The following is a 16,013-nucleotide window of genomic DNA, read 5'->3' as shown; positions in this document are numbered from 1 at the left end:
TGATATTTAGAATTGAACTTTTCCAAAATTGTGTTGGCCCAACTCAATTTAAATTGTTCAAAATGTCAACAAAGTCTAAGATATACATTTGCCACAATAAGGAAGTTACCAGTAGATTCTAAAGATTTGTTTGGGTTTTCAAAATGACAAATTACATCCTTAATGGGTAGATTACCGTTGAGCAATATTATTTTGTTGGACAGACCTGAGAGACGGCTGATGACGTCATATGCTCAGATTTGTACTTGACCAATCAGCGGAAGGGGGCGTCTCATGACTCCCCACATATGGAAAACAATTTTTGAAGTCATGTTTGGTCATGTTTGTTTGTTGTTGTTTTTTTTTTTTACGAAAAAAAAAAACGCAAAAAGCTGCTGTTTTCTCATTTCTTCTTATTTCATTTCAAATTGGAAAGCAAATGATAGGATGATACATGGACCAATTTAGCCAGTGGGGTTGAAGTTGGCATGAATGCAAAGCATCAAATTAAACTAGAGAAACAGCTATTTTAGGTAGCTTAATGCACATCAAATAATTGTAGGCTATCTTATAATACAATTGCTAGGCAAAAAATTATTTTGATTTTCCTTCCTGGAAATCAGTTTTTGTTGTTTTTTTATCATAAAATCTACAGTGTTGCTCATTCACATGCCACTTCTCCTGTAAGCTCAAATTGGTATGGTGTCAAGATATTGACAACTCTATAGCTCTTTTCTGACAGTGTTACAATTGACCCTGGGTTACAACACTCCCGTCTCCACCCATAATTCAGTCACACAACTAGCATAAATGAGTACATCTAAAATAAAAGATCAAGTATAGTATAGAAATTATTTTAAGTTATGAACTCTCTTGTAAGTGTACACTAGACATGTACTTGTTAGTACTACATATTATTCCTATTTCACTTTACTCAGTTTTTTAAGTGCAATCGGTTTGCATGCTTTTTTCAAGTAAGCTGTACTAATTGGATTTTACAGTGCAGTGTTATCTGTTTTTTATGGCCTTTTGATTTGAATGACAACATTTGAAAGGAAATTTTGATTCTGAGACAGGTATTTGAGTAAAACGTTTTATTTTGTACTGTAATATATATTAAATAACCTCTCAATTGTATTTATTCTCACTTATGCAGGGAATTGTTGCCAGACTGGCTACACCGCATGCACATTATTTTAAAGTGAACACAGCATGTCAAGGCACACTACTCTCAATGCAATGCATAAAAGCAAAAAAAAAAAAAAAAAAAAAGTTTCCAGAGGTAATTATTTTCTAAGATAAGTTATAAATGTATTTCTCAAAATACTACATTCAAACAGTATTTATCCCTAAACCCTTATGTTATATTAAAAAAAGTAAAAAGGCAGGCATGGGAATATTGTGATTCAGCTTAGATGCAGCTAAACCAGTTAAAACAGTGTCTTATAAGATCAAGAATGAACCACTTGCAGTTAATCAAGGGACAGTAAGTTGTACTCTTGAGTATCATACATACATTTTCATGTAACCGACTTAAAAAAGGTATGAATGATCTTTAAGAAAAAAATTGATGACTAACTTGTAAGATTAGTCTTAGCAGTTTATGCAACTGGCCCAAAGGACCTTCAGGAGTAGGACTGAATACCCAATAGTCTATAAAATGAGATGTGATACAACAATTGTAATTAGTTCATTCTTTAGTTTACAGAACCAAACAAATGACTTTTTTTGTTGTTTAGTCGTGTAATCTAGTAGCATCCAGTACTTAATGTGTTTCTGATTTAGAGTCTGGTAACAGCAGTCATGTTTTATGTTAAATAAACATGCATTTCTTGTCAGTTTTAAATATAGGCCTAACAGTGCTTTGCATGTTTTGGTATGGACAATCAGAGCTCTTAAAACACGTAAAACATGCAACTTGTGACACTGACATCATGCACTACCAAAAGCCCTTTGTGAACAGATTAATACTATTTTGAGCCACATTTTTTATTATTCACCATAACACATTCATTAATAAACACAAAGCATCCAAATCTAATGCACAACTTTACTGCTAAACTCCCCATCCAGCTAGGGTCTTCGGGGCCCCAGTGCAGGTTGTTGTACCTTTCTCCCCTCTAGAAACAGCCCTGGCTGTCCCCATCTCATCCAATGCCCTTGTTGTTGCACCATTTGCAAGTTGTTCAAGGCAACACTAAATCCTGTATTTTACTCTATACAACAAGGTCTGAAATATCAGAAAGTTTTGTACAAAAAAAGTTAAAAAGCAAAGCAGCAGAGTGTCATAAAAGAACATCATGATTCAGTTTAAGATATAAATAATTCCACAATCATTTGAAGAGTGCAAATTCTTGATCATTCAATTGTAGCATATGACATACTTAACTCTCACTGACCTTTACAAAAATACAAAAAGTTATACAATAATGTAAATCCCTGCAGAAACATGCTTTACAATTTATAACTCATTCGTAAATGTTATGAAAGATCAGTCAGTAGAGACTAATTCAAATATTCCATTCCCCAGTGTACATTAAAACACCTTCAATATTTTGGTCAATTTCAGGAGGGAAACTTTGGTTGTCATTTAGAAAAATATAATACTGCAATAGGCCTACTATTTCACCATCATTCTCTGTCATTAGATGTCATTACCTATTCGTTTCTTACCCTTCATTTATAATTACGCCAATGAAATTCCATGTAAAATGAAGTATGGTGTTCACCTCTGAAGATAAGAAGCTGTTTATAGTGCACAATAAACCTGAGATCTACAAGCTGCCAGTCAAAGAGAAACTCTAAACACAACCATTGTTCTTAATGATTGCCTCTCCACAAAACTGGGATGCAATGGGAATGTAATTGTGTATGATGTAGAGTAGGTTTTTAGGTCATTTATTGACTATGTCTTCTTTATCCTATTCTCCAGGGGTCCTCTGTGCCCTACTAATGCTCCTTTTTTAAAATACAGGTTCTATCTTTCTTCGTCACTCTGATTCTGGCTTAGGCCCCCACTCCCAGTGCTTTCTTCATATGCTCATAAACCACATAAGAGATGCTAACAGCAGGAATGACTTTGAGGAAATTGGGGGCAATGCCACGGTAAAGCCCAGAAACGCCTTCGTGAGACACAATGTGCTTGAACTGGCCAACCATTGATAGCTGTGGAACACCATCTGTTGAGGCTATCCAGAAGAAAGGGAGGAGTGAGGTTGTGTATTTTCATTCTTGTGAATATATTTTTATGGGTTTCATAATCAGAATGCTCAAACTAGGCGCGCTCAACTACCAAGACGTTTTTTGGGTGCGAGTTATAAAACAGTGATCAATGTAAAGAAAAAGAACCGCACTCTCTAGTTAAATCTCATGAAGATTTATTCATTCACCATGTCCACACTGGTGAATGAATAAATCTTCATGAGATTTAACTAGAGAGTGCGGTTCTTTTTCTTTACATTTTTCTTTTCATAATCAGAATAACATTGCATTTCCTCTCGCTCACCCTGAGCCTGCATGCGTGTGCGGATTAAAGCCAGCGGGTAACTAGCCAGTTGCCCACATGTGCTGGACACAGTGCCGCATGCGAGCAGCACCAAAACCCCAGGATCAGCCGAGCCCATGCAGTACCGCTGTAGCCAAGCATTCTTTAGAGTCTGTCAAACAGAAGAGGGAGATAAATATATGTTTCAGATATATTTTTTAATACATAACATTTCTAAATATAATATTATACAAAAACGATATTGTTGATATATGTTATCAACGTATACCTATATGGATCTATTTGCTGCAACATTTGTTAAATTCAAACTCAAAACAAAACACTCAGAACACATCAACTCGAAACATGAACGAAACAACCAGAATAATGTGATGAGAACAGACAATGAACTGAAAGAACACTGGGCTTAAATAATCAAACAAATCAATGAAATGAACAACAGGTGTAACTAATAATCAAACAATGAAAAAACAGAAACTAACTACGAAAAAGAACTAAAACATACTACAAACCCACCCAAAATAGAAAAAACCCCAGATTATCCCTTTTTTTATTAATACATTTTAATCAGTTATTTTAAATGTGTCACAGTGTGGTGCAGGCAGAAGAAGATGAGTCTAAAGTTCCAAAGCAAAGCGTTTTACTTACAATAATATAACTTAAAATGGTATAGACAGACAAAAGGTACACACACACTAAATACAATGGAGAGCGGACAACTGATTGAACAGAAGGGAACTAAATATAAATAAAAACGTGTGACAAATGTGACAAAAATGTTTGTCCATGGCCAAATAATACGTTTTTGTCACACGGGAAACAATGACATGGGGTTAATAATACAGTCACCTGAAAAAAGACCTGTGAGTTGTTAGAAATAGAAAATTGCACAGGAACGTAAAATACAAAACTTTTATCTTACCAACTATTGCAACTGAAAATGATAAATACCCACAGCCTGTCAGTGGCAGCAGGCATTCGCAAACACTTAAATGTGTCAAAATACACACACACAGCCATACCTCATAGACAGCCAGATCAATGCCAGCATAAGGGATGATGCCAAGTGTGTTTGGCACATAGCCTTTGTAGAATGCTCGCACTCCTTCTTTATGCAGTATCTGTTTAGCACAGTCTGCCATGCCAGAATATTGTCCTGTCTTTCGGAGGGTCAGACGTGTCTTCAGCACCTGGGAAGGAACAGAGGAAACAAATAGAAAGTTTAAAAAAATAACAATTAATTATTATAAATATGAGAAATATATGAGAAATATTAGTTTGGAAGTAATTTTAACTTTAAGCTGGAAAAACTCCTTCAAAGATCTCTAAATGAATAAATAATTAGGATTTGGCTTCCAAAATGTGAACTGATCTGCCTCATTAAATAAATAGCAGAACCTAAAAAAAGAAACTTGTTTTTTGCATTTAAGCACACCAAGAATAGAAAGACAATCTGTATCGGTATTTGTTAACTAGGCCCAGCTCATTTTCGACTCTTTCAACATTTAGAACAACACGAGTAAAGAGACAAACAGCAATTAGGAACAGCTTTGTTAACCAGATTCTCTAGTGTTTGTACTTTACATTAGCAGCTGAAAAACTACACAACTTAAGACAATGGATACCGTTACTGCCAGACATTAAATGAGTAATACCATTAAGTAATGTTCCAGGTCAAATACAAGATTTAATTTGATAATCCAAATCATCCAGGTATCAATAGTACACATATACTTTTAAAACAGTATGCATTAATAATATTTACTGCCTCTCCCCTGAACTTCCATTGTAAGGGTCTTCCTGTAACTGTTTTTTATGAAAATCCAAAATATGAGTTGAACTTCCTTTTTTGTAATAAAATAACTGTTTTCGATTTGAATATATTTTAAAAAGTAATTTATTTCTGTGATGTCGAAGCAAAATTTAGCATCACAACTCCTTGTCACATGATAATTATCATCATTCTAATATGATGATTTAATACTCAATAAACATTTCTGGTTATTAATGTTGAAAACAGTTGTGCTGCTAAATATTTTTGTAGAAAATGGGACACGTTTTTTCAGGATTCTTTGATAAATAGAAATTCAATTTCAAAACAGCACTTATTTGGAATAGAAATCTTTTTGAACATTATAAATGTATATTTTACTGTATATATCTATAATATTATAATATCAGTTTGACAGCTTATACTGAAGTTTTTCGGTCCTATGTTGTCCATCGTCTAAAACTGGGACAGATCTTTTTTACAATTTCTCAAGAAGTGCTTATGATTTAAAAAAATACAATACGTTTAGAAGTAAAGCAACTGAATTCTTCAGGTCTTATCATTTTAGAGCCATTTAGTCTTGATGTCAATTTGTAGGCCAACCCAGAAGGCTAATTTACCAAGGATTCAGGAATGGGTTTTTAGAATCCCAGTTTCTTGATTTATGTGTGAAAAAGGTCTGTGGTTACATTACTTGTATAGTTAAAAATTAAAAGTCTCTTCATTTCTCTAATTTCCTCCTCTTACCTCCATGGGATAGATGATGGTTTGAGCAGTAGCTCCAGCCAGTGAGCCAGCAATGAAACGTTCTTGAACCCTTAGAGAGCCACCTTCCCTACTGCCTCTGATCAGCCATTTGATCTACACAAGACATTTTAAATTGTTTACTAATATTAGACAATATGTTGCTAAATACAGAGCGGTTTAAAATGTGTAGCTACTGTATTCTGGTTTGTTTACCTGCTCATAAGCCATGAATTTGATAGCTGACTCCGGGGCAATTTTGAGGACGTTGATGCCATTGCCTCTCCAAAGGGACTTCAGTCCTCCCTCCTGCACCATTCCACGCAAGCCACCCAACAAACTCACACCACTTGAGCCATGGACCTGTTGAAAACCCACTCAGTTCACACTCCTTTCATTACAAGCAATGTACTTTTCACAAATGCCAGTCCCAACAAAGGATTTTATTTATTTCTGTTGAGTTTCTTTGATACAACAATAATTCATAGAGACAAAACTTAATTCTAACGCTTTTAAAGAGAACCTATTATGGACCTTTTATGATATTTTACATGTTCAACTTTTTTTAGTGTGTAATGTTGCTAGTGTGTCATCACAAAAAAGGAGCAAGGCCTGGTTAAGTTGAGTTAATGGTGTTGAAATTGACATTTTCAAAACACACTTAAAGTCGGCATGACATCAAATTTGACAAATCTTCTTTTTATATGTAATATTGTAGTGTTTATTATAAATGATTTATCAGTGTACTTCATTATTTTTTAAAAATTAATGTACCCTTATAATCTTCTTTAATCAAATACATTACCCTTCCCTCCCCCATCGAAACGAACTCTCTTCTATTTCGGTCACGTGGAATGGCGAAAGGGTGCGGCCAGATCCGATGAGGGTGCGGCTATCGGTGCACCGCCTCTCAGAGAATCGCATTCAAATCTGCCACCGTTTTGTTTGCAAAGCCCAACCTCCAACGATCCAATCAATTCCCGAAGGACGAAATGCCCTGACCTACATTTTTTTCTAATTTCACAAGCTGTTTCACTCGGATATACATCACGACAAGGAAAAAAAATACAATTTCAACTTCCGTTTCACGCCGACTTTAAAGCGTTTGTTGACCAGCTGACCAATCAGAGCGGAGGGCCTTCATAAAGACAGAAACTAAACAGAGCATTACTGACAGACTGGAAGGAGAGGTGCTGCAACAAGGTAATGTTTTTTGAACACTCAAGCATGAAAACCTATTTTAGTAGACCCCAAAAATAAAACCAAGACTTTTTAAAGGAGCATAATAAGGCCTCTTTAAGAACTGACTGAACCTGAAGGAAAACTTTAAGACGATCCAGAGGAGCAGTTCCTGTTCGCGAAACGGCTCCTGCCATTGCCCCGGCCACCAACTGTCTCCACACCACACCTGAACGTCGCTCCTTCTCTGAAAACTCATCTGGCACAGTTAGTTGTTCTCCGATGTCCAACATCTGACACACAAACATTACAAATTCAAAGGACAGATGAAGTTTACATTCTAAAATGTATTATGAATATCAAGCCTACAGTATCATTTCTGAAAAGAGCTGTAAGTAAACCAGAGAGTGTTTCCAGTAGTGGGCAATGTCCTCCATGTTGTGCAAGGGGTTAAACAGGAAGTGGTCTCGCCACTCATTCCAGTCAATGGTCATAGTGCCGTCTCTGTCTATGCTGAGACACAAAAAGGAAAATAGAATAGTTAAAACAAGCTTTTACTATGCCTATTGAAGCTGTGTGACTCAACACATGTGGGCTTCACAGAAACATCTCAAAGTCTACTGAAAACACAGCCAGAGTGGGAAGTAGTTGTGTACATGATTGATCAAGCACTAAAAAAACAAACAAAAAGAAAACAGTGTTTTGTGGAAAGCCGATCTAACCTTTGCAGGATTCTGGAGGCCTGCTCTGTGGACACATTCACTCCAAGGCTGTGCAAGGAGAGTTCAATTTCTGCAACATCTATGTGACCTGAGGTATAAAATACTTGAAGGCTTATTCTATATATATATATATATATATCGCACAGGATATACAATTGTTTAAAATTTGGGGTCAGTATGATCTGTGACATGTGAAAGCCTAGTATGTTAACCCATACTCAGAATTTGTCCTCAGCATTAAGTTAGCACACACACTCAGAGCAGTGGGCAGCCATTCACTGTGGCGCCGGGGAGCGACTGGGGATCATCAAAATAAGGTGTTAGCAGATATTAAGCAGACAGTCTACTAATACTATCTTTTTCTCAAAAAATACAATTTCTGACCCCAAAATTTTGAATGATACTATGACAACATATACTAGACAAAGAAACACAAACGTTATTTTAACACTTTAAAAGCAATAGTGCAAAAAAAAAAAAAAAAAGTGCATTGAAGTATTATGAGGTTGCAGTTACAGTGATGTCGTGTGTGTTGACATTATAATGTGTGAAAGGATAATGCAGACCATCGTTGTTGCGGTCCAGGTTGTGGAACATTAGTCGGAGCTCTCTTTCGTGTGTGCGCAGATACTGTGTGAACTCCTCAATGTCCAGCTGGCCGTCATGATTGGTGTCACTCACACGTACAATCTGAGGGGTGGAGGGGGTGGAAAGTGCAGTTAAGGGCAAGACTGTGAGGGTTTGATGAAGGACTTGTATGTGAATTTGATTTAACACTGTCTGCATCTGTGGTCATGCCTGTGTAGAACGAGGAACAAAGAGAAACTAATAGAAAGCAAAAGGAGAGAGAAAAAGAGGCATTGCTCTGAGCTTATAGATGCAAGTTTTCTGTTTGTGTGTAAAGCCCTGCCAGTAGTCTGGCGACTCCAATCGCAAACACATTGTGAACAAGAGCTAATCTCTCTTACATCACAGCACATGACTAACACAGTCACACAACCCAACAGCACGTACCACTGGCATATAGTGTTGCTCCAAGTTACTTTCTTAATGGCACTTTCATGGTTTCATCTTAGGACTCGATCCTTAACTACCTGCTGAAGTAATCATCACAACACAACATATGCACTGTTTTTCATGTCGCTTTGGCAAGAAGGAGGCTGTTTACAACAGGAGTGAAAATGTAAATATTGGTGCTCTTTAGTTTATGTTGCAAGTTTAAGAAAAATGTCAATTTCAGGTAGCCTAAATAGCGTTAAGATCTCAATATAAGCACTGTTTAATTTGGGCATTAATTTAATTTTGCACTTCTCAACTTAAGTTGAAATGCCAACCCGTGATTATTGTGCTTTAATCAAGTCAACAAATATCCTACCGTCTTGTAAAAGATGGTTTCAGTGGAACCAATAAGTAGGCTACACAGACCATACAAAAGATTATCAGTGAATAAACTGTCAATATTTAAAACAATTTTCCTTGTCAGTGTGTTGATCAAGTACACTTACATTCCCTGAACTCAGGCATCCTAACCCAGTGGAGCAGATTTATCCATGCTGTTTATGGTATATGATTGGATCACTTGACATCACTTTCTAAAATTACAGTGCCACACATTTTGTTTCAACATCTGTAGATCTGTTATTTTGCACCATGTGCCTTTTATATATATATATATATATATATATATATATATATAAAAAACTATCTCAAATTTGTCTTCTATGTTATTACTTATTTATTTATTTTTTAATGTACAACCTCTGCATAAACTGTGTAAATTAATGTTAAAACAAAAGTACAGAATTGGACCACAAAACCAATAGTGGGGATGCAAGACTATAAACATTAATTTAAATGGTTTCAGTGCATCAATTTGATTAATCTCATTTACTATAAAAGTTCAGATGCAAAAGCCTCAAAGTGCCATTTGAAATTTTCTTCTAGAATGATCATTTTATCAAGCTTGTATATTTAAGTTCAGTAATTTCACTTAAATGGCAATGAAGATTACCTATTAATTGTCATTTAAGTGAAATTACTGAACTTAAATATACAAGCTTGATAAAAAATTATCATCTATCTATCTATCTATCTATCTATCTATCTATCTATCTATCTATCTATCTATCTATCTATCTATCTATCTATGCCCCCTGATTGAGAACCACAGGTTAAATTTATGACGTCATATCTAGCCCTGCTTTTCAACACATTCAGGTCTGCCCTACAGAAGCAACAAAGTTAGTTTGGAGGTTTGTCAATATGCAGCGTGGAAAGTCTAACTCTTAAATAAATTACACGGGATCATTTGTCCTTGGTCCACAGCCTATGCTGGATTTGCTAAAAGTAGGCCTAAACTTAAATTCTCGTTTAGTCTTATCAAAAATAAAAAATAAAAATGATATGCTAATGGTTTCAGATGTTTGGCATTCATCATAACTTGGTTAGAGCACGTAGGTGAACAACTACTAACGTCCCGGACCCACCTCGTCCACCACCTCACCGCGAAGGATCCCCCGTGCGGTTAATCCGGTGCGCAGTTCATTCACGTCGATCCTCCCATCTTTATTCAGATCCAGCTGATCGAACAGTTCTGCCCATCGTTTCTCCCGCTCTGGATCGGACACCCCGTTATCTTGACAGCGAGCCCATGTCCAACATGAAGGGAACCGAGTTCTTGCTTCGCCCATATGAAACAGCGGTGAAAACGGGCCAAATTTGTTCTCGATAATCAGAGCTGTGTTGGGCACTGCATCGTAGGCTACCTCTCTAACGCGCTTGCTTCTTCAGAAAAGACAAATTTGAGGATGAGTGGATTAGGGTAAATCAAAACCTCTAATATAGCCTCGTTCACCAGTCAAAAGTTCCGCAGTAGTGTATTTAAATGAAGCGTTTAAACGAGCGCACAATATCAGCAGCCCGTTGCTCTACTATAGCCCGTTCCGATTACGACAATTATAATCCAGGAAGTATTAAACCTCTGCCCCTCTGGCTAGAATAATAATAATCCCCGTGACCGTACTGTTTCATCCAAACCCAGGTCCACCAACCTGTTCTGGCCAAAGCTCAGGTGACATCAAGAGCAAGCAAGCCGCCCGCACCGGTTAGCTATAACGTTACCACACCTCAGTGCGACGGAGAGACCCGCATAATAAACGCTTAATTATTGCTCACACATGCGTTTACAGTAAACGTCTTTCCCTCTTTTTTATCGCTCCTCTCTCTCTCTGGTGTGCGCCGTCGCCGCTGGGTGCACTAATCGGGGGATGGTAGGTGTCCCAACTCTATTAGCGCCTCGAGAGGGGCATGTCATTGATTACTTACGTGCAGTGGTCAAATTATTCAGTATTCCTTCACGTCGGTCTGTTTCTGATCATAGGTTTGTTCGTCTCGTGCGTCGCGGAAGTCGTGTGGCACATTTCGCTAAATTTACTAGTCATTTTTATTTAGATTGCAGGTTTAATTCAAACCTTTAATAAAGTCTTAAATAAAATAAACGAATATGTATTTTATTTTAACATTTATTATACTTTTTTTTTTTATAAAATAACATTTTATTATAAAGTAATTTTGTATTTATTATAAAATAATAAAATAAGCCTGTTATAATTGGCTACTTTTTATTTATTTATTTATTTATTTTTTACAGACCGTCAGGCTAGTCTACTGACGGTGTTTCGGCAGCGTGTTGCTATAGTAACCTCTTCAGGTGAAACATTGAACATCATTACTTTTGTGGTTTTTAAAAACACTTATAAAACGCTAAAGTAGGATTGGCCTACCTATAGTATATGCAATATATTAGCATAAAATATAATGTATAGCCTATTTAGGGGAGAGTGGGGTTGCAACACTTTGAGTTTTTACTTGAGTTTCTCAGAGACTGTTTGTATTGGAAACCCAAAAATGTTATACAATAATAGGCCTATACCCACATCTGTCAGCTACCCACTCACACTGATATAATACATGTGAGCATATGATAATACATGTACAATTTATAGGCTACTTGAATAGATAAAGTCAGATGTTGCAACTGACCTCATAACAGGGGATGGCTGCAACATTCATTAACAAATGCAATCACATTCACCTACAAATGCTATCATGTTTTTTTTTTTTTTTTTTTTTTAGCTGTTGGGGTAAATGAGAATGCATAAATTATACCCATTTGTTTTCACTACTATAGAAGTTTAACCAGCTATAATGACTTGCACTTCTGAGAACCCCAGAAATATGAAAAGGTTCCATCCATCCTTTGATTGAAAACCCTGAAACTGTCATAATTCTGTGTCTCAAGATGAGCCACCGCAGAGCAATCATCTAATAAAACAGAACAAAGGTACAATCTAACTTTTTGTCTTGTATCAGGCCAGCTGTTTTTGAACAGTTTAAATGCACAACATGCTTTGTGGAATAGTGTGCTGGGTGCATGACGTACATCCTCTTTAGTGATGCTATGAGATGAATGGAAACTACTGAGTCAACACTTGAAGGATAGTTCAAGATTAGAAGGAAGTACCCAGTGGAGGATTTTGTCATGACGATGAGGATATCAGCCTAAATCAAAGACTGTTAGAAATAATTTACCATTTTATTGATGTTATGTAATTTGTGTTAATAATACTAATATTTTTATTACTTTTATATTTCATGTCAAATAGCAACAATAAGGTTATACATGATGGACTAGATTCAATTATTATCATGCAAAACATATAATAGACTAATGGTCCTTACAGGGTGCTTAGATTTCTGTCATAATTGATCGTGCTGTGAGAATGGTAAGGAGTCAATAGCTGTGCTTTTAATGGACATTTACATTCTAGTTCACTATAGACAACAATTGACCATTTCAAATAACAGCCTTCTCAATGAACCGGTCACAAACAGCAATGCTTTGATACTAAACAATAGGAAGGGGTGTTTTGTGCTGTGTATTTTTGAGGCATAATAAGCTCTTGTTTACAAATGTTTGGTTTATTATGCTGTTGATAAGGAAAAATGTTTGGTTTATTATGCTGTTGATAAGGAAAAAGTAAAAAGCAATCCCCTCCACTGTATAAAAAAAACAAAACAAAAACAAACAGTTGCTGCCTTAAATTTTTAACTATAAGCAGCTTGGATAAGTTAAATATTGGATATTTATTTAAAGAGCCCCTATCATGGATTTTTGAAAATGACTGTACATATGTTGTGGAATAAAGCTCTAAGGGAATGAAAACATCCTGCAAAGATTTATATCTGAAAGTGCACCGTATATTGCAACGCATTCTCACCCCAAGGCGTCACCTTTGACCATGCTTCAATATTTGACGTTTTAGGCGCCCTTTAGCGTCACTTACATGACGCGATCCTACGGCGTCATCTAACTGACGCTAAAGGAAAGCGTCAGTTAGAGGACGCGGTTAGGTTTAGGTGTGGGGTGGGGGTAGGGTACACGCGATCCTAGGGCGTCATCTAACTGACGCTAAAGGGCGCCTAAAGCGCCAGATATTGAAGCATGTCCAAATGCTTCCCAAGGCGTCAGTTAAGTGACGCCTTGGGGGTGAGAATGGGCTGTATATAGTTATTGTCTTTCAAAAGTGAGAGTCGATGCACCAAGGGCCTCTCTCATTTAGTTGTTATTGCTAATGTAATTTCAGAATTATCACTAATCTGTGTGTGCATTTGGTTAAGAACCAAACAAGTTGACTCATGAAACCATTTGTTTATATCGCAATCGCATATCACAACCGCAATATTGACCTTAATAATCACATGGCTTGGCACTAGATGGAACCCTGTCATCCATCATGACAATAAAAATGGCTGGCTGGCCTGGAACCCCAGTGCTTCAAATGGGAGCCACCAACCCCTGTGCTGAAGGCCTCAAAATCTGCTACCAACACCTACAATAAACAACACTAACCATTATCTCTCTCTCACACACACAAAGAAATGCTGAATTAAATAAATATTATTTTATTTGTAAGAATATGTGTCATCTATCAGATCAGAAACCCATCCACACCAAACCCTTGCTGCCGCCACCGCCAAAATCTCTGAGAGCCCTGCACAGCCACTTAGCATGTGAGCCGTCTTGCCTATGTCTGCATGCTGCTGTAATGCGTTTTACATTTATTCAAAATTAGGGATAATTTTTGGCTTCAATATCTGGTGGAAAAGAGGTTTTCCCCTATAGCGTAATATTACACAGTCACAGTACGAGAGAATCTCTCGTAAGAGAACATGTTGTCATAACTTATTGATCAAATAATTTTTTACAGTGCACAGTAACTACAGATACTCTTGGCACAGAGATTTTCTGGCCATGAAAAATGATTTCTCTCAATCACACAGACTCCCACAAAACCATTTGAAGGACTTCATACACTCCAGTTATTTTTTAATGTGTCATGGTTACATCATCACCACTGTCGACCAGATAGAACACTCAGTCACATCAAAAGACAAAGGGACATTAAATATAATGTGTCCCATGCTTTGCAGGCAGAGACGATTTTGTCTGTTCCCTTTAGCATGTATCCAGGGTAACCTCCACTGGCACTGGATATGTGAGGGGAGACACACGCAGACTGGACAAATTTAGAGTGCTTTAGTATTCATGACTCTCTGTTAATCATTCATAGAGAATTTGTGAATCTTACATCATTAGAGTTATAAAATATATTTGCTTCTAGTTAAATCCCTTTTTAGCAAACAAAGGTTCGGGAGTTAATGTTTAGTTATATGGACCAGAGATAATATTGTACAGCTTTCCAGGTACAAGTAATTCATTTACATAAATAATATTTCTGAAAAAACAATTATGTTTTATATGTAACAGTTCAATTAGGCTGAAGGTAATGGATTAATTATTGAATGGGAAGTGCATCCCTCATACGGCCAGGGCCATAAGATTCACAGGGTCCGTGGCAAAAAAAAAAGGGTTTCCTCTCTCCCTTGGGCTCAATGTGTTGGCTATATTTAATAATAGCCTATACTGATATGCAGGACTTTAATGAACTGCTTCGCTTCAGGGATCTGGACATTCTCCTAAGTAGCCTACATAGCCTATAAGATAAGTAGCCTATAGTCTTTATAGACTTTATATAGTCTGAAATATGTCACGATTGCTAGCAGAGAAATGGGTGGATCCAAACGCAGCAACAGGATAATCAGGGCAATCCAAATCGTCAAAAGTCAAAAGTCCAAATAATCATAATCGTAGTCATCCATGCCAATGTCGAAAACCATTTAATCAGTAATGGCTCGTTTCCACTGAGGGCTACGGTACGGTACGGTACGGTACAGTACGGGTCGGGTACACCATGATCAGGCTTGCGTTTCCAACGCCAACAGTACACTTACTTGATAGGCGTGGTATGCTGGAAAGAACCGATCGGCGTCATTTTCGCGCGAAAAAAGCGACATAGTAAACAACAATGGATGACAGATAGCAGATCTTGTTCGCTTGTCGGCATGTTTGTCACTAGAAACAAGCGCTGGCATTAGGCGTTTTCAAGAAGCCAACGCAAAGTCCGACTCAGGAGGACGCGACGCGAGTCCAGTAATTCTGTTAGAACAGCGCGTTCTTGAACACGGCACTCTGCTCGCTCTGGCTATGCCACTCCGGTTAGGCAACAATAAAACGAAATATGTTATAAAACACCACTCTGCTTCTTTTCGATTTCATTTCAATACATTTTAAACATTCTAAAGCACGTGTGGTTCAGGCAATGATTATACTGCCCTCTTGTGTCAAATTATATTTCTATATTTTTCCAACAAATAAAACCAAACCCGCAATACCCAACCAATACACCCTTGAACTTAACAGACTCAGTAGCTTTGGCTCAGTTGATAAAGCGTTGGGCTTTAATCAAGAAGACTTGAGTTCAAATCCGTTATTGTTGTGATTATATCAAACAAAGTGGTCCACTTTGGAAAACGTGTAGATGTCACGCTTTAAACTCAAAACCATAAATAGGGCTATACTTCCCTCTTGTGTCAAATTTTTCCAACAAATAAAACCAAACCCGCAATACCCAACCAATAGCATACACCCTTGAACATATCACTCATTGGCTCACTTGATAAAGCGTTGGGCTTTAATCAAGTCGACTTGAGT

The 16,013-nt window shown here is 37.0% G+C and overlaps 1 protein-coding gene across 2 annotated transcripts; it reads right to left on the bottom strand.

The window, feature by feature from the left end:
• Positions 1–1,058: 1,058 nt before the first annotated feature.
• Positions 1,059–11,214, bottom strand: slc25a23b (solute carrier family 25 member 23b). 2 transcript variants are annotated; one of them, XM_039687175.2, is made up of 10 exons: positions 10,387–11,214; positions 8,467–8,590; positions 7,901–7,988; positions 7,580–7,691; positions 7,313–7,471; positions 6,216–6,362; positions 6,003–6,116; positions 4,507–4,674; positions 3,485–3,635; positions 1,059–3,167 (listed from the first exon to the last, which is right to left on the bottom strand). In XM_039687175.2, exons 1-10 carry the CDS (start codon positions 10,588–10,590, stop codon positions 2,986–2,988), a joined length of 1,449 nt encoding a protein of 482 aa, XP_039543109.2. In that variant the 5' UTR covers positions 10,591–11,214; the 3' UTR covers positions 1,059–2,985. The 2 variants fall into 2 exon arrangements, with proteins under 2 accessions (XP_039543109.2, XP_088984740.1); XM_089128614.1 differs by lacking the exon at positions 10,387–11,214 and adding an exon at positions 8,915–9,509.
• Between the last annotated feature and the right edge of the window lie 4,799 nt (positions 11,215–16,013).

Source organism: Pimephales promelas, chromosome 3, assembly GCF_988280905.1.
Source record: "Pimephales promelas chromosome 3, fPimPro1.hap1.1, whole genome shotgun sequence".
NCBI lineage: Eukaryota > Metazoa > Chordata > Actinopteri > Cypriniformes > Leuciscidae > Pimephales > Pimephales promelas.
This window is presented reverse-complemented; position numbering and strand designations above follow the sequence as displayed.